The sequence below is a fragment of the Triturus cristatus genome, chromosome 10, assembly GCF_964204655.1.
Source record: "Triturus cristatus chromosome 10, aTriCri1.1, whole genome shotgun sequence".
NCBI lineage: Eukaryota > Metazoa > Chordata > Amphibia > Caudata > Salamandridae > Triturus > Triturus cristatus.
Window position 1 is genome coordinate 1170785478 of NC_140593.1, and position 23987 is coordinate 1170809464.

The 23987-nt window shown below is 44.6% G+C and overlaps 1 protein-coding gene across 1 annotated transcript in view; it reads right to left on the reverse strand.

Moving 5' to 3' along the window:
* Positions 1 to 21157: 21157 nt before the first annotated feature.
* LOC146796885 (extracellular calcium-sensing receptor-like) overlaps positions 21158 to 23987 on the reverse strand; it is a 114921-nt gene continuing 112091 nt past the window's right edge. Inside the window, exon 8 of the mRNA XM_085631418.1 lies at positions 21158 to 22077. Coding sequence (XP_085487544.1) covers positions 21158 to 22077 — 920 coding nt within the window. The remainder of the gene's footprint in view (positions 22078 to 23987) is intronic.

Sequence of the window (23987 nt, forward strand, 5' to 3'; positions counted from 1 at the left end):
CAAGGAATCCATCAATTGCAGACCATTCACAGAAAATGCCACCACATTCATGGAAAACCTGCACTTCAAGGTGCAATTCTCTGAAAAATTCACCATGAATGGAACCCCCACCTTCTGACCACCTGGACCACGAGCCACATTTACCAACCTTACCACCGACTTTGCCACACTGCTTACCATCGTCTCCAGAGCCTGCATTTTCCTCGGTGAACTCAACTTTTACCTGGAAGACCAAAATGACCCCTGCTCCACAACACTCCTTGAAAGCTTGAGCAACATCACACTCAGCTCGTCACAGAACCACCCTACACTGCTGGACACACAAATAACCCCATCTTCACCCAAAGTGAACGCATCAAAATAACTCCTCCACACAGCTCACATGGACGACTACTCCATCCTCAACTTCCAAATCAGCACACGTCAAGTCAAGACCCCTACCCGGTTCAGCACTCCAAACTGCAGCTGGAGCAAAATCACAGAAGCAGACTAGCTCTGCTCCCTCAGCATTGATCAATCTAGAAAACTCCTCATCAGCTTAAACTACCCATCCCTGAACCCTAAAATCCCCTTTCTACATCTGAACTCCACCTATCCATGAATCCTTAATAATCCTAACCACCCTTAACTCCGCCCTATTCTAAAAACTCTGCACCACTCCAGTCGCTACTCATAACTGAACCTTAAAATCTCTCACCAGCCCAAAACTCCACCAATCCAGCAACCCTAAAACCAATCTGCACCCTTAGGCTCCAATCATCCCAGAAACCAAAAAAACACCTCACACACCCAAAAAAACACTCATTCACGAATCCTAAAATCCCCACACCACCCTTACACTTTTCTTATCTCTGAACCCTTAAAAGCCCTTTCTATGCTCGAACTCCAATTACTTCTGACCCTCATCACCCGAACAATTACCCATTTCTTCACCCAAAACCCCACAGTAGTCCTAAACTCCAGCCAAGTTTAATTTAATTTGGGATTTTTCCTTAAAATTATCTTTCCTTTAAAATGTTTCCCTTAATTTTCAATTGTTTGGGATTTTCTTAAAATTGCTTTTCCATAATTTGGTTTTCTCATATGTGGTTTTTCATTTTTCCATTAATTCACTCACATCAGGACATGAATGTACAGCTATCCACATTAGGAATGAAAATGCTTCAACTGCAGGTACCAGAAGGATTTTCCTTTTTGCAAATATTCTCAGGATGTGAATCAAGAGCTTCCCTGGCTCATTAATGTTATTTATTTGTCTTGCGTGATGAACATCATACACAGCACACTAATGTGCGTACCCCCAGCTACGCGCTGGGGGTACGCACCGTACATACACGGGTGGGGGTACGACTCGTACGTACACGGTGTACATACAGGGGTGGGGGTACGGTGCGTACGTACACGGGTGTACATACACGGGTGGGGGTACGACTCGTACGTACACGGGTGTACATACACGGGTGGGGGTTCGGCGTGTACATACGGGGGCTGAGGGGGTGTTCGGCACGTATGCGGGCACATGTCTCCATGGTTGCTATGGGAGTTCAGTGCGGACGGTGTTTTTTCCATACGGGTGTAACATCGGATGCACGGGATGGATCGTACTTGCGCGGTCAGACTTCACTTTTCACATTTGTATGGTAAATCGTCCGGGGACGTGTCGGACACATTTTCCGACCCGAGGACATGTGGGGAATTATTCCCAATGCGATTCGTATGGACTTTTTCCCATGCGAATCGTACTTGGCAGTTTGTACGGCACTTGTACGATTCGTACGGTAAAAAGACCGGATACGAGTCGTACGGGGAAATTTTTTCCAGGATCCTAATCGGCACCTATGTGTACTATTGGAGGTGGATTCTAGGGTTGAGGCCACAGGGCCCTATCAGCAAGGTCATCTCCAATTCTGCTGGATTATCGCTGGTTTTCCAGCGATGTAGCCCCATATTGCCGGCTATCGCTGGAAATATTATCGCCAAAGTGCTAAGCGTTGTTGATACAGTGCTAGCCTGGCGATAATTTCCCACGATAGCCAGCGTTAGTACAAAACTCACTAAGCGCGTTCAGCGATGATTATCGCTAAGGCTTGCTATTATTTCCCCAAATGCTTTCATTTTGGTGTGTTATCGGGGGACATATTTCGGCTCCCACGCAACAATCAAAAAAGGAGACACAGCTTGAAAAAGAACAATTTTTCCTTTCAAAGGGTACTTTTCCTACAGTATCCCTACTAGGAGATCACTACAGGAGGGAAATCCCCAATCAGGTATCCACCCACTAGGCACTGGCAATTTGTTTTGTGGGGGGGACAGTCATCCCAGTCAAGGACAAATGCTGCCCCCCAAAAATCTGCCTCCCCAAAGGAGCATAAAATTTGCATTATACTAGAGGGTTGAGTTGGTCAAACACTCACTCTTCATGGAGTCCCACTTGAGAAATTTCCATCTGTTCTCTCACCCACCTTTTTACTATCACTTACATCTGAGAATTTCTATTACTGAACTTGTAGCACATTGACTTTGTCATGCTAGTGTAGGCACCAGGGTAATTAAACATAACTACCCTCCCTAAACTTCTAAATTTCATATCTTTCCATCTTCATTTGTCACTGCATTATGAAACAATTTGAGTACTATCATGGGCTTTGAAAATGTTGGCCACTGATCATCCCCAATAGGCCACTTAACGTTTAACTAATCACCTACCCTCAAATCTATCAGCTTTTCTGTAATGATCCTCATCATACTTATTTTTCCTTACTATTTGAAGTCTTAATTATCTCAGTCTCTAGGATTGTCTAGTGTTAACATGTATCCAACCCTTCTCCCACTTCATCCGGGCTGGAACTTATTTAGAATTTGGTCTCCTTCCCCTTAGCAGTTCAAATGGGGTTCTGTTTGCTGCTTTATTGTGGTGTTAGATGGAAAACTTTCAAACTGAACTTCTAATTATTTTGTCCTTTCAACTTATACTATTTTTTTAGCAAGTTGGATTCCTTCCTTCAAAGTTTTATTACATTTTTCTACTACATCAATGGTCTCGGGATGGTATAGTGTACACAGGTGATATTTGATACCATTTCTTTCTAAATATTCTTATATTTCACTTGAACAGAATTGTACCCTATAATCAAAGAGAATCAAGGATGGTAAGCTTTCCATCACTAATGTCGCTTCTAGTAATATTTATTATACTCTTCAAGCTAATGTCAGAGACTACTTTCACTTCTGGCCACCGAGAATATAAATCCATTAGAACCACTATATATGGGATGTTAACTTCCTCTGTCAATGGACCTATGATGTATATAGCTAGATCATTCTAGGGCTCATCTGAGAACCAGAATGCTTTCACTCTTGCAAAATGAACAATTTCTGATTATCCTCTATTTGGATATCCATGCCTGGTCACAAGAAATCAAGTCTGAATCTCTCTTTTGTTTTGCAAATGCCAAAGTGTCTCTCATGTGCCCTGTCAACAGGTTTCTCTCCTAATTACTCTGGAAGTATTAACTTAGTACCACAGAATAAAAAAACATCTATTGCTGATAGTTCATCTCTGATCATCCAATATGATGTAATCCTGTGCCAGTCTTTATCATGATGTGTGGACCCATTCAATATAAGACCTCATCTTTCTCCAATTCCTCTTTCCACTATGTTTCTGTAATTACACCATCTGTTACCATACTAACTCTTACTGTGACTGATTTATGCTCTTCCATTACTTCCACTTCCCGTTCTTCAACAAAGGCTTCACATACCAACTTAGAAAGACAGTCAGCCGCCCTGTTCTTATTTGTGGCAAATATTCTACTTCAAAAGTGAATTCTTGTAAATTAATGACCCACCTCCTGAGGCGTCTAGAGATACAATCCAAACCCTTATGGTCTGTTTTATCTTAAATATGCTGCCCAGAATACAGCTAAGGCCTCCTTTTCAATTATAGAATAATGCAATTCTATAACTCGCAATGATCTGGAGGCAAAAGCTGTACTTCACAACCATTTGAAGCATCTTGTGAAAACAGAGCACCCAACCCCTTTGAACTGGCATCGGTGGTAATCACAGTTTTGTTTTTCAGGAACTAACATTGGGGCCATCTCTCAAACTGTCTTTGATATCCTGAAACTTCTTCAAATGTCTCATACCACACAAAGACACCATAAGTGATCTCAACTTGAAAGTTCTACTCGCTAGATTCTTTACAAATTTACTATAAAATTCAATTAATCCAAAAAATGACAAGAAGTCTTTATTTTTTAGAGGCAGCCAACTTCAAATTGGAATGAACAAGATCCTTCTTTGGTTCTGTTTCCACTGCAGTGACTTTATGGCCAAAATGTGTGATCTCTTTACTCCCAAATTTATATTTAGCACTTTTTACAATCAGACCATACTCTCTAAATTTCTCTTGAGTTGATTCACTTCTTTCATCCTGTTGCAATCGTGTGTTACCACACACCAATGTGTCATCCTGATAGTTGATAACACAAGGGATAGATCCCAACATAGAGGTCATGGTCCTTTGAAATACTGATGCCATCGACACCAACATAAAGGGGTACGCTTGAACTTGTATGCTCTCATTGGTGTAATGAAGGTAGTGAGAGCGTGCCAATCCAGGTGCAGTCATACCTGGTAGTCTGCAGAAGAAGACTTTTGCACCAGCAAGAGCTGTGCACATCTCTGAAATGGTGGGCAAAGGAAATCTGTTTACAATCACTTTTCTGTTTAGAGCCCTTAGGTCGATATGCAATAATATTTACCTGTCGGCTTTGCATGCCACAACAATGCGTACAAGCCATTCAGTGGCTTCAACCTGTTCTATGATGTCTAGACTACACAAATTTTGTATTCATCACTTACCGCATCTAATGTTTCTAGGCAATTTACTGACCTTTGAAGCTACCAGGACTGCTCTATCCTTTATATGTGGATATATTTTTTAAGGCACCCAACTTTCTCACAGAAAACTTCTGGAAATTCATTCACAAAATGTGTCTATTCTTGAACAACCTATTTTTGAATCTGGAGACATGCATTGGGATCTAAATATATAGCTAAGTCATTTTGGACATATGAGCCTAGGATATTTCCCCTCTTTATTGACACATATACCTGTGAATGTGCCTTTCTATTTCTGGAGTTAATTTTCCCTTGGAAATACCGCTTCACACAAATGGGTTGACCTCCATAACCTCCCAGCTGTATACTCATGTCATGCATAAAGATATTGCCTTTGAAACATTTACTATAAACCTTTTCTAATATTATAGTCAACCTAGAACATAAGTCAAACATCACTTCTACTTCTGCATTGTCTATTTTTATTAACTCCTTAGGATTACCAGTATGTGAGATGCTCATCTGTACCACAATTTCATCACAAGTCTCCATGACATTTTTCATAAATATATTTTTTTAGTTTTACAACATGCCATATATATCGTCCCTTTTTCCCGCACCTATTGCACGTAGGTTTTCCATGCAGGACATTCTTTCGAAATGTCCATGTACCCTTTTACGAAGAACAACCTTCACAACGAGGTCGTTACACTGCGGTATGTTTACATTGCAAGCATTACAATGCAAGTTGTAACAACGACTTGCGTTGGATGGCGCTCTAAGCTAAGGAATAGTATGATTTACTATTCCAACACCTTCCCTACTATGACGTAGCCTGGAGTTGGAATAGTAAATCATACTATTCCTAAGTCCAGCGCCCTCCAGCACAAGTCGTTGTAACGACTTGCTTTGTATGGAACGTGATGTAACATACCACGTTGTGAATGTATGCGTAGTAACGTCATACATTCCACTTTTGTGCCACACAGCCCCTTTGAAGGTATACTCTCTTGTTTTAGAGATTTCTTTTTTTACTCTTTGCCCACATTTACCTCTCCCTTTTCATCAATAGCTTTTTGCAGTTTCTATTGTTATCTCTTTCACACACATCAGCACATGTTCTAATTGTTTTGCTGCTATTAGGACTTCATTCAAAGAAGGATCCTCTTTTGCCCACAGTTCTTCTCTTACTCTGGCATTATATTGCAGGTTATAAAAATTAGCCTTGTATGCATCCATCAATCACAGATGTGAATTTACATGTGGCAGCTAATTTCCTTAGTGCAGAGAAACATTCTTCTATTATCTCACCTTCCTTTTTTACACTCTTACAGTATCTCTCTAATATTGTACTTGTACATGGAAGGATATGATTGCCTAGTTTCTTTATGGAGATATCAAATACATCTACCATTTTGAATGATTCCCACTTAACTCAGGAAATTGTTCCAAACTTTCTTGCCCTACCACCCACAAAGAGTGCTGTAAAAGGGCTACTTTCTTTTCTATTGCTAAATTTGGTCCACATACTGCTATGTAGTTGGTGAATACCTTTTTTAATTTGTTCCATACCACTGGGGAGTCACCTGTATGTACCATAAAGAATGGTGAAGAGGTAATATTTTGGATAGTGGCTTGCTACTATTGAGTTTGTAAAAAAAAAGTACTTTTTTTTAAGTTCAAGAACATCTTTACGTTAAATTAATGTCTTGAGAATGATATAGAAATTGATAGGGAGAGAGGTAACATTTCTGTGTATATTCTGGTAAAACAAAATACTAGAGTGATCCACAACAGGTGTTAAGATAACTGAGTTTCATTAGTGTCAATATACTTCCTTCGACTCCTATTTACTGACATTCTGACAAAACTGTTACCTCACAGATAATCCACTGTGAGTTTGTGGATCAATGTGCTATTCTTCTCTGGCCTTCCAGTGGAACATGAGAACTCCTTATTTGCCATAGTGTTTCATCAAGTCATGCGACTCCTGAATGGGTGCTGTTGTGCAGATGAGCTGAGAAAGATAAGTTAAAATAAGTATTTTCTGTCATAATATGCCAAATTTAATTTTTATTTAATGTAAGATGTCTTATCAATGTTGGTTACACATGCTCAATTCATAATCGCATCTGAGGAAAGAAAGGCTCATATGTTTCTGCATGATGACCTGTCCCCTCCATATACTGCCCTACTCATCTGAAAATCACACTGAGGGAGAAATACAGCTTGCCCTTGTGCCGCGGCGTAGTGTACAGAAGCACACCAGACCTTACTTCACCATGTAAAAGGTAGCTTTTCTCTTGGAGCTCCAAATATTAGACTGCTGTAAAATTAAATTCTTCAGATGAGTTCATCACTTGGAGCATAGAAGACAAAAGAGATCCTCAGAAAGTCATTCACATTAGTGGCATTTAAAACTAAGGCATCTCATCTGGGGTGTGGCCAAGATGGCGGAGAGATAGGACGTGTTTTCCTATCCCTCCAGCGCCGTCCGACATTAGCCTTGTTTATCGCCCTTAATCGTGCCCATCCGCGCTTACCGGCTGTTGGATTGTTGCCTGCTGTCATCCTGGCGTAAGCATTGGGCTCCTTTCTTGCTTTCCCGGTGTTTCTCCCTGTGAACCGGTCTGCCCGGCCTGGCCCCAGCCTTGCTGTGGCCCGGCGGACCCTGTGTGGACTCGGCGGCGGTGAGATTGGATGCCGCTTCGCTTGGGGGCCTCTGGTGAGACGTTGGACTGTCGGGTCCTCCCTGTGCTGCCCTGCTGTTGGGCTGCCGGCCGGTGGCGGATCCTGGCGAGACACGGTGGTGTAGAGATGGAGGCGCCCGCCATTTTCTGTTTCCTCGGTGGCGCGACTACTCCGTGATGGTGGCAGGCCCTCGGGCCGAGAAGCTCTCCGGGTGAGGCGGGGGCCCACTGATACTACTGGCGGAGACTTATGGCACCCGCACTGGTGTGGCTAAGGTGGGGAGCGGAGGGGCGGTGAGCTGGCACCCGTGACTGTGCTCGGTCCGCAGATTGGCAGACGGCGTTTGCGCTGGTGGCGGTTGTGAGAGGGGACGGTCAGCTTCTGCAGGTCCTCACCCCCCCTCCCCGTGTGTTGGTTCCTGCTGTGTCTGGGGCTGAGTGCGAAGTGCAGCGCTCGGCCGGCGGCCCTGATTGCAGCGAGGGCCTTCGCCTTTACCATTGTGCTGCGCTGCCAGTGGAGGTGAAGAGAGCAGGAGTTGCGGAGCGGGGCGGTGAGTTGCCACCTGTGGTGGGGCTCGGTTCGCAAATCAGAGGACGGCATTAGCGCTATTTGCAGGGGTGGGATGGGGGCTGTCGGCGCCTGGGGGCCCCCCCTTCCCTCTGCTTGCATCAGAGGTTGGTGCTGGCTGGGGCTGGGTCTGCATGTCGGGGGTGGCACCTGGAGTGAGGCGCGTAGCCTAAAGCCCTGGTTTCTATAGGGCCTTGCCCATAGTGCTTCTGACTGTGACTTGGGGCTCATGATTTGCCGCACTCCATTGAGGCTTGTAATCGGCCCGTGATTTGGCGGGCGGAGGTGGATCAGCGCGCCGTGGGCTATCTTTGTTTGCTGGCGGCTAGGGCCCCCTGGTGGGATTTTGGGGGCGTGGTCTGGCTGTTGCCACATCGTGGTGCATTCTTCGGGGGCGCCTCCTCTTTGGACTGCACTTGCTTGCCCCCCGGCGCTGCGTTGCTGGGGTGGCAGCTCCTTTGCCGGCTCGGACCTCTCAGCTAAGGGCTGCCCCACCCTTCCGTAGCTCACTTCCCAGGTGAGGAGTCTTAGTGGGGGCACATCTGCACTAGTCTAGTTCCTCAGCGTGGACTATACGCTGTGTTGCAGCGCTAACTTTCTTCATCCTCTTTCTCCTCACTGGCTTACACAGCGGCCTGCCTGGTGGGGGGGTCCTGTCTGCGGTTGGAGCAGCTCCCTCCCCTTGCTTTAGTCTGGGATACCTTGAGGCAGTTCTCCGCCACTTTTCTGCACCATGTCGTCCAATAAGGGTAAAAGAGACAAGGCCCTGAAGGGCCCCTTTCAGGCTGCCTCTGGCCCGCCCGCCTCTCAGCCTGACGCCAGGTTACCTCCAGTGGATGATGAGGGTGCGCCAGCGACCAAAGCTTTTATGGTTGAGCTGTTCTCCTCCACGAAAGAAGACATTCAAGAGTTGCGCTCCCAGCTCTCCTCGGATCTCAGGGATGTTAGGCGGGATGTCGACGCCATAGGAGAGCGGGTCGCGACTTTGGAGGAGCATGACCTGGGTAGGGAAGATGACTTGCACCAACTTCAGCAGGAGATGATTTGACTCAAAGAACAGAATCTGGATCTACAGGCGCACACGGATGATTTGGAGAACCGCTCCAGCCGTAATAACATATGCATTCGGGCGGTTCCGTGGAAGGAAGAGGGAGACGATCTCCGTGCTTACATCAGTGTCCTGTTTCAGTAGATCCTGGGTGATGAGGGGGGTCAGGAGGTCCAGCTGGACTGAGTCCACTGGGTGGGTCTCCCGCGGGGTGCCAAGGCTCCCCCTCCGGATATCCTTGTCTGTGTGCATGATTTCCAACTTAAGGAACAAATCCTCCGCAAAGCCAGAGACCTTAACCCGGTGCAGTTCCGAGGTCAACAGCCTGCTCTCTTGCAGGACTTAGCGGCCTCCATGGTGGCTAAACGCAGAGCGTTTAAGCCTGTCTACAATCATCTCAGAGAGCGGGGTATACCTTACTCTTGGGGTCATCCATTCCATCTCATCTTCAAGCTCAACGGCAAGCTCCTGCAGCTTCGCTCCCTTGAGGATGCCTACTCCACGCTGGGCCTGGACCAACCTTCTACTCCTCCTGAGCCTGTTCATGCTCGCCCTCGATGGGGCAGGTGCTCCTCGGACTGGCAGTGGGTTGGGGGTCCATCGTCGAGCTCTAAACCGGATGCATCTGTCAGACGGATGGAGAGAGAGGCAGTCCTTTTGTCGGTGTCGCAGGTGACCGACAACACTGATGTCCCTTGATTCACATGCCTTGGCATCCTTTTGGGCTCAGTTGCTGGCGCTGGAGGTGGGGAGTCACCCGACGGCCTGGACATTCTCTGCTCCCTGACGTGCCTGGGACTTGTTAGGTGCACTATGGTTCGGATTAAGGGTGAGCCGCGCCCCCTTGAACATTTGTTCAGTGAGACGAACTGTTGTCATTTCCTTCGACTTCCAGTCTTTGCCCTTTTGCTTCGGGGTTTTTCTTATTGGAGGGCGGGGGGTTTTTTGGGGGATGATCTTCAGACCTGTTCCTTGGTTGCTCACTGTTTTGTGTCTTTCTTGCCTTGTTTTTGTTATATCTTGCTCAGGGATTTTTTATGTCATTGCCAGGGTAAATTATAGGGTGTTTTTTTGGGACTCCGCATCAGTTCATGGCAACGAACGGCTAATGGTGAGGCTGATCCCCATTAGTGTTGATCCTGGGGGGTGGGGGTCGGTGCATAGATGCTCCCTTCTTTTCTGTATCGATGAGTAGGGACCTGAACATTGTTAGCTTGAATGTACGGGGGCTGAATAAACTGGTCAAGAGGTTAGCCATACTGTCCCTTTTAGAGAATGCTGGGGGAGATATCTGTTTACTGCAAGAAACCCACCTTTTACCTAAAGATACCAAGCGCATGCGGGATAGGCGCTTCCCACAGCAGTTTTGGTCCTCGGGCCAGTCCATACACAATGGGGTGGCGATCCTCTTTAGCGCGCGGTCGCAGTGCAAGTTGGTCTCTACGATAGCGGAGATGAAAGGGTGGTTCCTAGCAGTCAGGGTGCAATGGGGGGAAATGCATTTTACGGTTGGGTCCTTATATGCCCCGAATGAGCGGCAGGAACCCTTCTTGCGCTCGGCCCTATCTGAGGCTCTTGCTTCCCCGGATTCAGCATTTCTGATTGGGGGAGACTTAAATCTAGTAATGGATCTGGAGGTTGATAGGTCGGGGCTGCGGTCTAACCAAGCAGGGGCATTGTCAAGTGCTGGGAAACAGTGGCTCTCTGACTGCGGTTTAGGTGATGTGTGGCGAATACAGCACCCGAAAGACCGCGACTATACCTGCTTTTCAGCGGCACACATACGCGCGTCTTGACCTCTTTCTGACCTCTACATCTCTTCTCCCTCACTTGCGCGCTGCAGCTATTATATCTCGATCCCTTTCCGATCATGCCCTTCTCTCAGTCCAGCTACCGGCGCGCGTTCTACTCCCCCGGGCTGGTGCCTTTGTGATTCCCTTCTTCATTCTGATGACGTCACTCAAAGGATTCGCACCGTTATTAAGCACTATATCTCTGAGAATGCTCAGGACGACACGCCACTTGCGTCAGTTTGGGAAGCCTTGAAATTCGTAGTTCGGGGGGAATTTATTGCGGGTGTTGCGTCTTTCACGCGACTCCGCAAACAGAAACGCGTGGAGCTGGAGGCGGCGGTTGAGGAACTGGAAGCGGGGCGGGGCGGCGAGGGTGTGGAAGGAGTTGAAAACGTGGCGCCGTATGCTGAAGCATCTGGATCGGGATAGGGCTGAGCATGAGCTCCTGTGGCTGCGGCATGAGTTCTACCTCAGTGGAGATAAGAGTGGGAGGATGCTGGCACATAGATTACGGGCGCAGGCACAGATGTCTGCAATCCCTGTCATCCAGGGTCCGAATGCGGTGGAACATACCACGGATACACTGATTGCTGATACATTCTGTCAATTTTACCAGCACCTTTATTCGACGGAAGACGCCCCTTTGCCTGATGCAGGGGACTATTTGTCCTCCAGTAATATCACCCCCTTACTTAAGATGTCGGCTGATGATCTAGACTCTCCTATTCGTCTCGAGGAGGTGATATCGGCAATTGCGCGGCTCAAAGTGGCTAAGTTGCCGGGCCCGGATAGCTTTTCAGCCTTATTCTATAAACAGTTCTGTGTGTAACTGGCTCCCCTTTTAACAAAGCTTTTTAATTCCTTCCTAGATACTGGGGAGGTGACGCCTTCCATGTCTGAGGCGGCCATCTCTGTACTTCTCAAACCTGGGAAGGATCCAAAGGAGTGTGGATCGTACAAGCTGATCTTGCTCCTTAATATTGATGCGAAGTTGTTCGCGGGTATGTTAGCTTCCCGTATTAACCCCCTCATGGATGCCATCATAGACTCGGACCAAGCAGGCTTAATACCTTCAAGACAAGGAGGGGATAATACCAAGAGGTTGTTGCACCTCATTGATTTTATCCATCGATCGCATACCCCGACCTTTCTACTGTCAATAGACGCAGAGAAGGTCTTTGATCGGGTGGACTGGGATTACTTATTTGCGGTGCTCCGTACATTTGGATTTGGGGATAATTTCATCTGTTGGGTGTGCTATCTATACGCCTCCCCCAGGGCGGCGGTGCGGGTTAATGGCTGCAAATCAGCCCTGTTCCCTATTGCCCGGGGCACGCGGCAGGGCTGCCCCTTATCCCCCCTCTTATTTTAGCTCTACATGGAGCCTTTTGCTCAGCACATCCGTTCCAACCCTGATGTTGTGGGTCTGAAGTTCGGAGCTTATATTCATAGAATTAGCATGTATGCTGATGACGTCATCCTCTCTCTTACGCAACCACGGACGACCCTGCAGTACTTGACGACGGATCTCTCTACCTTTGGAGAGTTGGCGGGGTTTAAGGTCAACTTTTCAAAGTTTCAAATTCTTAATATTTCTATCCCGGAGACAGAGATCCGGGATCTCCAACAAGACTTTCACTTCCAGTGGGTGACCACGGATATTGCCTACCTCGGTATTCGTCTGACCCCTTCCATTGCTAAAACGGCCGCTCTTAACTACTCCCTGTTGCTGGAACAGACGGCCAAGGCCCTGGTGGCCTGGTCTCGTCTCAAGCTGGCATGGTTTGGCAGGCTGGCGGCAGTGAAGATGACGGTTCTACCGCGCATCCTCTATATCTTCCAAATGCTCTCTTTGAGCCCGCCGCCCTGCGCCCTCCGCAAACTCCAGGGACTGCTTAATAGGTTCCTGTGGGACAATAAGAAACTACGCCTTGCGCTTGCGCATGTGACTTCCCCGAAGGCGCAGAAAGGGCTCGGCTTCCTGATCGTGCGTGCCTACTATCAGGCAACATGTCTTCACTTCATCACGGAGTGGAACAGGCCTCTTTCCAGTAAGCACTGGAATTTTATGGATCAGACAGTGGCAGGTCGGAACATATGGCAGGAGTTGTTGTGGCTTCCACGTCGGCACAGAGCGTAGGGGCTATACTCTTCTCCGATTACTTCCCCGACTCTTAAAGTTTAGGATCGATTTGCGGGTCCGAAGGGGTGGACGACGTTTCCTTCTCCTTTGTCCCCCATAGTCGATAACCCCGACATTCCGCCAGGTTGCGCATCCCAGATCTTCCAACGATGGCGGGAGGAGGGTTGCAAGCGGGTAGGTGCCCTGTTTGATCACTGGGGTGTGATTCCCTTTCCTCAGTTGCGTAGGGTCTATGATTTGCTGGAGGCCGATGTCTTTCACTACGCGCAATTTGTACACTGGGTCATGCAACCGGAGAATTTGGCGCTAATGTCCCGCCCCCTGATGTCCTTCGAAAAATGGCTGGGGTGTAAAACAGACGATCGTAAACTCATCTCTGAACTCTATGCCCTAATCACTTCACAAACGCAGAGGTGCCGCGCCAAAGCGCAGGTACGATGGGAAACTGACCTGGGGAGGCCCTTGTCGCACAAAGAGTGGGACCACATTTTTTACAGGGCACACCATACTGCTTCCAACACAGCAGGGGCCTAGAACTAGAAGGTGGTTACTCACTGGTATTATACACCAGTGCGCATTAAGAGGTGGGACAATTCCACGTCAGACCTCTGCTGGCGGGGGTGTGGTTCTGTTGGCATTCTGGTGCATCTGCTTTGGCGCTGCCCCAAGCTAGTGAGCTATTGGACTGCAATAATTGGTGATATTGATGCAGCTTTCCAGATCACTTTGCCGCGTACGCCCGAGCACACCTTGCTAGGTCTCTCCCATCCTAAGTTTTATCCGCTGAAGTCACTGAGAGGTAAACAAATAGCCATGGCATTGCTGGCAGCGCGACAGGTGGTTTTAGCACACTGGGGATCGCTGACAATTCCAGATCCTCGCGACTGGATTCAGAAGCTTTGGCAACTCTTAGCTATGGAGCAGTTGTCCCTAAGTGTGGAGGGGAAAGGCAAGGACTTTCCAAAGCTGTGGGCTCCCTTTTTGCAGATCCTCACCAAAGATATGAGAGAAGTCACGTGCCCGAAATATCTGCAAATTTTGCGCCTCGTACCTCTAGAACCACCTGGCGCATCTATGAATTGATTAACTAGTTATGTGACCCATGTATGGAGACATGAATGACGGCCTTATCTGATCTGAACTGATGCGGAGGGTGGGTGTGGGGAGGTTGCGGGTGGGGGGCTTGTTTCTTTGTTCCTGTTTGTTTTATATAAAAGTGTCACTTTCACTTTGCGCCTAACTGGCTCACTATGGCTTACTCTCATTGCGAGGTCGCCCTCTGGGATGTAGACCTATACGCTGTGTCTTTCTTTACAGTTCTCGCTCTGCCGGCGCTCTGATGTAGGCAGTAAAGCTGTGTATTTGCTTCTTTGTGACCACACAATAAACATGATTCATTCTAAAACTAAGGCATCTCTTCCAAGCCAAAATACCATTGTCATATTTCCACAAAGTGCATACCCATCTGTAGAAATGGAGATACTCTCTCAAAATATAGGTTTTAATGGATGATTAGATATAGCTGAGAAGAAATCAGCACAGTACCTCCAGTCCACAAATTCTGACATTGAGGTACCGACTTCATAGTGTGTTGGGGTGTGACTCCTCATTCCCCATCCTCGTCGCCAGTGTGAGATGGGCTAATCACCATAGGAGGCTGAATTATAGTTATCTTCAAGCATTATTCCTGACATCCAAGTCACAACTCAGTTAGGAGGACTATCATTCAACAGCCCAATTCCAACTGTTATTCGAGCTCTCAATATTCTAGAGACTGTGCTCAGAAAATGTCAATTATCACTGGGAGAGGATAAGGGAAAATACCATACCTCTCTACTCAAATTACTTTGTTGAAATTCAAATGGTGTCTTCTTTTCAGAAATGTATAGCTTTCTTGGCTCACCTATGGGTTTCACGCCTTTTTCTGCCAATAAACTGCAAGCAGGTAGAAACCATGAAAAATAGAAAAAAGGAATATCATTTAGGATAAAATGCAAAACTCTGGTAAATATATTTTTTACATCTCTGTCTGTTCCTGAAAGCTGGGAAGAGTGTAATCATAGAGCAGCAGACCGTGTTCATTTTAGTTTTAGGGGAAAAAGCATGTGATTTTTTGAACAACATTTGTTTTCATTTTTTAAAATGTTGTTATATTTTGCCTTTATTTTGGCTTCCTCAAGGGGAGTTCACATATCTTGTCCCCAAAGTGTCTTTAGGAGCAGAAATCTGGGGGTATAAGTCCTGTCCCTCCATCTAGGTTGCAGAGAATACATTTTTAGGACAATTGAGACATTACCACAGTCAGTCCCTTCAGAAATTGTCCACGAAGAGCTAGGAGTAGGTTTTACTTCAGAATATATTCATATCCGCCCCCTATTACTATGGTTGTCAATGTGGCTCACGAAAGACCTGGATTTTAACAGAACAATTTTGAGAGATTGTCTGTGGTTGGATTATGGCCAGCAAATTCCATGGATACAGTATGCAGTATGGGAACTTAGGTACCATGAACACCAGTGAAAGCCATAGTATCCTCATGGTATATAAATAGACCATGTGCCCTGTTGAAACATATTCTCCTCGGTGACAGTTATATGATAGTCATTGAGCATACCTAAGTCCCCACAGAGAAAAAATACTATGCCCATTCCATATATGGGTTACAGTCATTTAACATCCATAATTGCTCATTTTAAAAATCCATTTGAAATACCTGTTTTGTGAATTCTAGCATTGTGTAAATATAACTGTTGCTAATGCCACATATTTAAATTAGTGTGTTGATTTTCTGATTCAAAAAAGTAGCATTCATTGCTAATTACTTGTGCCATAATTCAACTAATTATTGAAATTAACTGATTATAAATACATTATGGGTCCACTACAACTGCCAACTATTGAAAGGCAGCTGTCAGTGATCCAGCAAGTTTGTAGTTAAACCAGCATATAATTGTTATGAATGTTCAATGGAACACATCATCATAGCAAATATGATAAAACATCACATTTCACATACAGGTGAACATAACCCTAAAAGGCACACTTTGTGACTGTCCATCAACAAGGTAATGGTTAATGAAAATTGTGTGGACCATTGTGATATGTGAAGTAAGCATTCAAATAACACAATTCCTAAGTATTTTCCTTCATTTACCAGTAAAACATAACCACTACTTACAACAGGGAAGGGAGCAATTCACTGCTCTTGTCCCAGCACAGTTCACCACACTGCATTCTGGTAAATACAGTACGCTTCATTCAAAGTTGCTGTAGTCTTTCACCAAAGTTGGTGCTAGCAGTGCTGTTATCTCTAAACACGTGTTTCTGGGTTTAGCCCTTCATCAGCAGAGAGCAGGAGTAGAATAAACATATAAATGTAATCTGGGGTTGCTTAAATGCTGCCCAAGTCTTGACAGGTCACAGTATCACTCCACAGGCACACAGGTGCATCCCGGGTGAGTTTGTCAGCTTGTTGGCTCAGGGGAGCCTTTTAAACACAAGTGGGGAGGCAGCACACAGAACCAAATCACCCTGATGGCTAATTTGGGGAATTAATAGAGCAGCACAATTGAGCAGAATGTCCAGGACTCCAAATATCTACTTACGTTGCTGTTTGGCTCGGTGGATTTAGGAAACTGGAATATTATGTGGTATGAATGGATATCCTTACCATGTAATGTTATCAGAGTACGCAAAGATGGTTTTTGGGTTCACACTAATAAATCCTTAGCTCAGTCCTGGTAAAGTGGTAAAGCGCAGTCAGGAGAGGCGGAGGAACATGTGTTAAGCATTTCAGAGTACCAACATAGATGATAGGTAATTGACACGACTCGGAAGAAATCAGACACCAATTAAACAAAATAGAGTGCATTTTTATCTTAATTAAGACACCAAAACAAATGTAATAGCATCCACATAACACGAGTCATAGATTTTAGAAGCAACATTAAATCAGTGCAATATAATACAAGGAAAGATAACATTGCGGTCAATGGCAAAAACCACTAGTAACAATCTTTCACTGGCAGGTCGAGCTGCATTCTACCATTGCAGGGTAAAGTAGATGCTGGTTCCAGGACCAATCCACAATAGTCAGTTCAATTTTACCTGCCATGTGGAGCCTGGGTGCAGAGTTATCCTGGATATCTGTGGTGCTGAGCGGGACCAGTAGTGGGAGCTGCATTTTCAACTGCGACGGTGCTGCTAAAAAGAAGATAAAAATACACAAGAGCAGGGTCATTGCTGACGTTGGTCACAGATGTTGTGGAATGTCCTCTTAAAGCATCGTGAAGTTAAGGGCTAAGTTACTGGACTGGTGACCAACATGCCTTAGTAGTGGTAAAAGCAGAGAAATGCAACTTCAATGTATGGATCACCAGGGGAGTGTGATAGCGGCTTAAAACTTTGGGGAAGGCCAGACTATCCTTCCTACAATGCACTACACCATCTAGATTTGGGCGATCCCTCAGAAGGCCCTATGGCCAGCGATTCTTTGGTTCCTGAGTGTTATTTTGCTTGTTGCTTGCAGGGAACTAGTCCCACTAGTCGAAAGTGGTCCGATGGTGCATCTGGCTTCTCTAGGTTCCCTCTGCGAGGGAGTGTTCTGTTTTAACAAAGGATGAGAGATGTTCACTGAGTTCCAAGCCTTTTGGCTCAGTGACTGTATCCCTATTTTGTTTTGGTGCAGTGGCAAGTCCCTGTTGTCAGCAACACGGGTCCCCTCTTAGTCCTTCTTTTATGCAAGTGGTTCAGATTTGAGGTTCTGATGTCAGGGAGCGTGGGAGCTAGTAGCCAATGAGTCCACTTTTCTACCCAGAACCCACTATTTCTTCCTTCCTAAAGATAGCATAATTCTATTTTTGTTGTACAGACCAGGCAGCTCACCCTGGAGGTGTGACCAGCATTCCTAAAGGTGTACATCTCCTGCATGCCTAATTTCCTGCCTTGCCGGGGTGCAAATGCATCTGGGACAAGGGGAAGGCTGCTCCCTCCTCAGGGGGACAGCCCAGATGCATATCGGAGGCGGTGCAGCCTTGGAAGCTCACTGTTCTGATGTGTCACTTCACAAGCCTGCTGGGGTGGGAGAGGTGTGACCTCCTTCCTGCCCAGCCTTTGTTCCTGACTCCTGGAAGTGGTTACATTGCCTGGCAGGAGGTCAGAATCCTGTCCTAGTGGCTGCAGATGTGGGAAAGTGCGGGCACAGTGAAACTGGGGCAGCCAAGTGGGAAACCTCTAAGGTGCCACATGGGTGCATGCCAGCCTTCCCTTGATACCAGATTTATGTCAGGGGAGAGAAGGCACGTTGTTTGACAATCTAACTAGGTAGCATCATAATGGAGGTAGCAACATGGGTCTATCATGTGGGCCACCTATTACTTACAGTGTACTTTAATGTTAAAGACACTATAGAGAAATATAAGCTTGCACTTAAATGTCTAAACTCTCAATATGACGCACCCTACCTCCTGGGCACAGGAGGCCTTCTTTAGGCGTGACTGACATATATCAAGAGTAGGGCATTTAAACGTGTCCCACATGATGAGGGTCCAGTCGAGTTCGAGAAGTTTGAGCTGCTTCTGCAGTCTACAATGGCAGGCCTGCTGTAAGTAGTTTGCTTGGGTCACCAAGGGTGGTGCAAACCTGTGCTGCAGCCTTGGCAACCCCTTTACCACCTAAGCCCTGGGTACCCCTGGTACCATATACTACGGACTTATGAAGAGAAAAAGTCTCTGTCAATTGGAATTGCCAATTCATTCATAAGAGTATAGGGAAATAGCACTGGCACTGGGGCCTGGGTAGCAGGCTCCAGAGCACTGTCAGAGTGAAAACCAGCATCTAATTGTTCAAATGGGGGGGAAAACTGGGGAGACAGCTCCAAAAAGACCTATATTCTTACAGTGGACATTAAGGCAATCACAACTGCAATCTTTTTGGAGAATACACAAGAAACCCTAAGTGATGTGCCTATACTCACCTGAAACAATTGTCACATTTAACCTAAGAGTGTCCCATGAGAAGGGTGCCAGAGTGCCTGTCAAGAACTAATAATCCTCTTTCTCCGCCAAAAGCATTGGCAGAGGAGAATCCTTTAGAGGGATTGTGTGCTACCATCAGCATCCTTTCAAAAATCTTTCCGGTTCTACACACTCAAACAAATCCTTCAAAGTGTCAGCTCTTATCGATCTTCGTATGGGTTCCTATCATGAAAAAGTCTATGTCATGGTATTACTTGACTTGTTGATGGCCATTATAACATTTATAATGAGCTGAAGAAGATGAGACTGGCTAGTATTGTCCTTGTATGGCCTTCATTTTGACCTAGGGAAAGGGACCATCACCTTGTAGCCCCGAACCATGCTTTTAAAACAAACTATAAAATTACCGTTGACATTGGGTTCCGACAATAACCATGTCTTGCTGGAAATGGATCACAGTTTTTCTATTTTTGAAGGCAAAACATTAAGCAGGGATGGCGTTGCATGCTTTACTGTAGTATTATAGAAAATTACTCTTTATGTGGTTTCCAAAATATGTTCAGGCCCCATTAAAGACTGATTTTATTGTTACATTTCAGGTACTCTTTTCAACTAAGTTAATCACATCGCTTTCATTAGTTGTTAATTAAATCCAATTATTATGTATTGCTTTCAAAGTCTACAAAGGTTCACTTCCTCAATTTCCACAGTACACGTTGGTGCTATATTAAAAAAAATCAATCTATTCTCCAAGATCAGCATATTGTAGCTTGAATTAAACACTTAAGAAACAATTGATAGGATGGATGAGCCTTCTCTGCTCTTGGTCTGCCATTGTGGAGCTTACTACCCTCAGGTCATTATCAAAGTATCAGGGTCATTCAGGAAGAAAGACGTAATTTTCTCCTGTAGGCTTACTACTACAGATGGACCAAATTTTCAACTTTTTGGAATACACAAAGAATTCCTGGGGTATTCCTGGGATGCAGTGAACTTATTCAATTCCCAGGAGCTCTTGCATGGATCAGCAATTATTATTTAAATAATGTAACATGATTTAATTTCCTAAAGTATAAAGACAATTAATGAATCAGTGCATTTGCAATGAAAACTTGAAACGTGTTTCTTTCTCCACAGAGATATTGTATTTCCAATGAAGTAACCACTCCCTCTAAATTCCCACCAACTTGTAGGGTACTGCCATTCCTCATAAGTGTTTTCTTCTTCAAATTGCGGGAGCAATTTAGCAACTACCTCAGATTCTGAGCTTACCTGAAAAAGTATCATTTACAGGTGCAAATTTACATTTTGTTACTTGCTCCATAAAGTTTCACATTTAAGTTATGGTGCTTGCACACCTATCAAATAGTTAAACAAATGCATTTGTGAATGTGAATACTAGTTTTTTTGCTAAGACCTTACAATTTGTTTTCTGTCTCAATATTTGGATTTAGGTATTTTAGTCATCTCCTGGAACGCTCAGTTTGTTTTGCTATTGCACCAAGTAGTCTTTGGGTATAACGGCATTATATGAAAACGTCAGTGCACACACACTTACATATGTACATACATTTTAACATACCTATAGACATACTATTTAAAGATAAGATTGATAGAGCTCTGTGCAGGAGGTGATGACACAGATTTGTTTGAAATTTGTTAAGACAAAGAAGATCTTGAATATCAAATCAAAAGGGTGTTAATACTAATGTTGACTGCCCAAAAATTAATATCTTAAGAAGGCCAAATAGAAAATATTAGTTTGCGCAAGAATTGACTTTGTTAAGAAAACAACATTACTAGACATTTCAGAAGGTTGCTTATCATATTGTTTTGGGACAGAATTCACCCCACATATTTACCCTTCCATGGGCGGCATTAATAATTATTAAGATATACCATAAACGTGTTACAATTTTGACTTGATTTTAAAAAGGGGCATAGCATGCCCATATATTGTAGAAGGAGAGTAAGAAACAAACAGGTGGAGAAAATACAGATTGTGAGGCCTCTTGATCTTATTACCACCAATTTTAAAATAAACCCAAAGCAATCTGTCAGGTCTTGACTCATCTTCATGTATGTAGGATTGTTATTCACTTCTGCTCGTCATTGTTGATTTTCGAGCTAAAAATTCCCTTGTGTTCATCTCTGGTCTCAGAAATATGATGTAAACCTTGGGGGCAAAGATACAATAGAGAAGGCCAGCTCCAGAAGACAAAATTGCAAAAATCTCTACCACTACCAGGTATTTTCCTTTTGTGCTGAGATAGGCTGGTATGAAAGAGAGCCAGACACTGACAAATACAATCATGCTGAAGGTGATGAACTTGGCTTCATTAAAGCTGTCTGGCAAATTTCGTGACAGGAATGCAACCCCAAAACTTATGCATGCTAAGAAGCCCAAGTAGGCCAACATGCAATAGAACATGAAGATGGAACCCTCATTGCATTCAGCTCCAATCTTCCAGTAGGTGGCATTGTTAATTAAGTCTGGGAATGGAGGTGAAGTAAGCAGCCAGATCACTCCAATTGCTAATTCTATAAATGAACATGTCAGCACAATGGAGTAGGATGTCCTGGAGCCAATCCATCTTCTCAAGTTGCTGTTTGGCTGGGTGGCCCTAAAGGCAATCACCACTGTGATTGTTTTGGCCAATACACAAGATACTGCAAGTGAGAAGGATATGCCGAAGATCACCTGACGAAACATGCAGCTTGCCCTCCTTGGCTGGCCAATGAAAACTAAAGAGCAGAGAAAGCACAACATGAGGGCAACAAGAAGAATGTAACTGAGCTTGAGGTTGTTGGCTCGCACCACTGGGGTGCGCCGATATCTTATGAAAATACAAAAGATAGCAGTGGCATTAAAGAAGAGAAATAAGGAGAGCAAAGAAAAGATGAATCCTAATGGTTCTCCATATGATAGGAACTCGATTTCCTTTGGTATGCAAGTGTCTTTTTCATTATTTGACCAGTGGTCATCCGGGCATTTCACGCAGTTGATGGAATCTGAAGAAAAAGAACAGTTGATCTGAATCAGTAAAACTGGAACACATTTCCAAAACTAGTGTAGATAACAGCAGAGATTTGAAAATATTTTCCGCAGCACACATACCTAAAGGTAATATACCTACCCGTAGAGGTTTTTTAAAAACACCTTTCAAATATATCCTGTCCAAGGTGCTGTCTAGGATCATGTATTCAAGATAAGGAGATGATTAGGTTACAACAGTGAATGTATTCTTCCATAGATCTATACATACCATGGCATTATGTTGATATTGTAAATACCATAATAAAGAAGCACAATATTATGACATACATTCATCGTAAACCATACACATTTTACGGTTCCAAAATACTTTGATTAAACTTCCTTCTGGGAGCCACTGTTTTTAAGCGTTAGCTTGACATTTTAAAATCTAGCATGGAACCTTACAAAGAGTGCAGCAGCTGCAATGTCCTTTTATGTGTATCTATACAACGTTACTCCTCCTTACCCCCTTAGATTGAGATGTTAGAAAAATCAGAATATATCAAATGAAATCATTTTTACTGTTTATATTCCCCATGGTCCATATTACTCCTACAACACTCCTGCTACCACCCCTACTACCAAACCTTGCAGAGCCACTTTCAGTTACATCACCAATACTAGCTCATGTGAATTTACCCAAGATAGCAAGACTTTCCAAGGCCTCATATGTAGTGAATGCTTTGAGTAGGCAGAATTTTGAGAACCATTGCTGAGAATATCCAGAAGTTACTTTTCCATCCTAAATGATGGCAATCATCAGAAGAGGAGAAGAAGGATGTCTCATGCTCTTAAAAGAAGTGATCAAACAGCAAGAGTCTGTCACTAGTAAACCAATGTGCCTACTTGCTAGAACTTTAGTCTTTCTTTCAGATGGATCCATCCCGAATTGTAAACTTGGTATGGAGCATGGCAGGAAATGAATGACCTCCCAGGCTTCAAAAACATAGCAAATGTGCCATGTAGGGGTCAAAAGGGCTCTACTGGGTGTGCCCTTAGCTTAACATGGGCAGAGGGGTTATGGGCTACAAGACAGTATCATGGACAACTGCTCACTGACTCAGCAGCCAGCATTGTTCCACATCCGATGACTTTCAAGGGGAGTGGCTAAAGCAGTGAAGACCAGTTTGCAATATGCCCTCTACTGTGCAACAAATGAAACTTGGATTGAGGCTTCCAGGAGATATCCTGCCTTCTCAGCCAAGGAAATTACATTTCTCTCCATATCCAAAATATCTAAGAGATGGGTTTATGAGCTCAAGTCTCACCAGAGTGAGGCATTTGTGTTTGATCAAGGACAGGGGACAGTCCTGGCAAATCTCAGATTATGGGGTGTGTCATTGTGCACCTCTCTGGACAAATGTTCAAAGTGTTTGAGCTGGATCATTATTGGTTAGCTTCTAGATGTCTCCTTTTACAATTTGGTCTATTTTCCTTCACTTGGCTCACTTTAGAATAGTTTTCTTATTTTATATCAAAATGAAGAAAGTGATGGGTGCTTTAAGAATTGAGGGTAGTACTTAAAAAACATAAAGAGAAACAGGTACATTTTGAGAAAAACATAGGTTACAGAATATAAACAGAGGAATGAGCATCTAAGAGACAATACTGATGCAGAATGATTACGTTCTAAGTCTGACTATCTTGAGACATGCATGTCAAGAGTGAAAGTATGGTCATTGTTTTACAGAAATTATAAAACTTGGGGGACAATGCAGGTATTTTGACATATGTTAAATTAATAAAATGATATGGAAGAACAGGAAACAGGGAAGCAAAGGTTGAGTGTGGAGTGTTAGGCGAGGGCAGGGTACGTAGAACAGAGTCTATAGGCTTGGACAGATGGAATAGAGAAAAAGAGTGAAAAGTTGAGGAGTGGGTATAA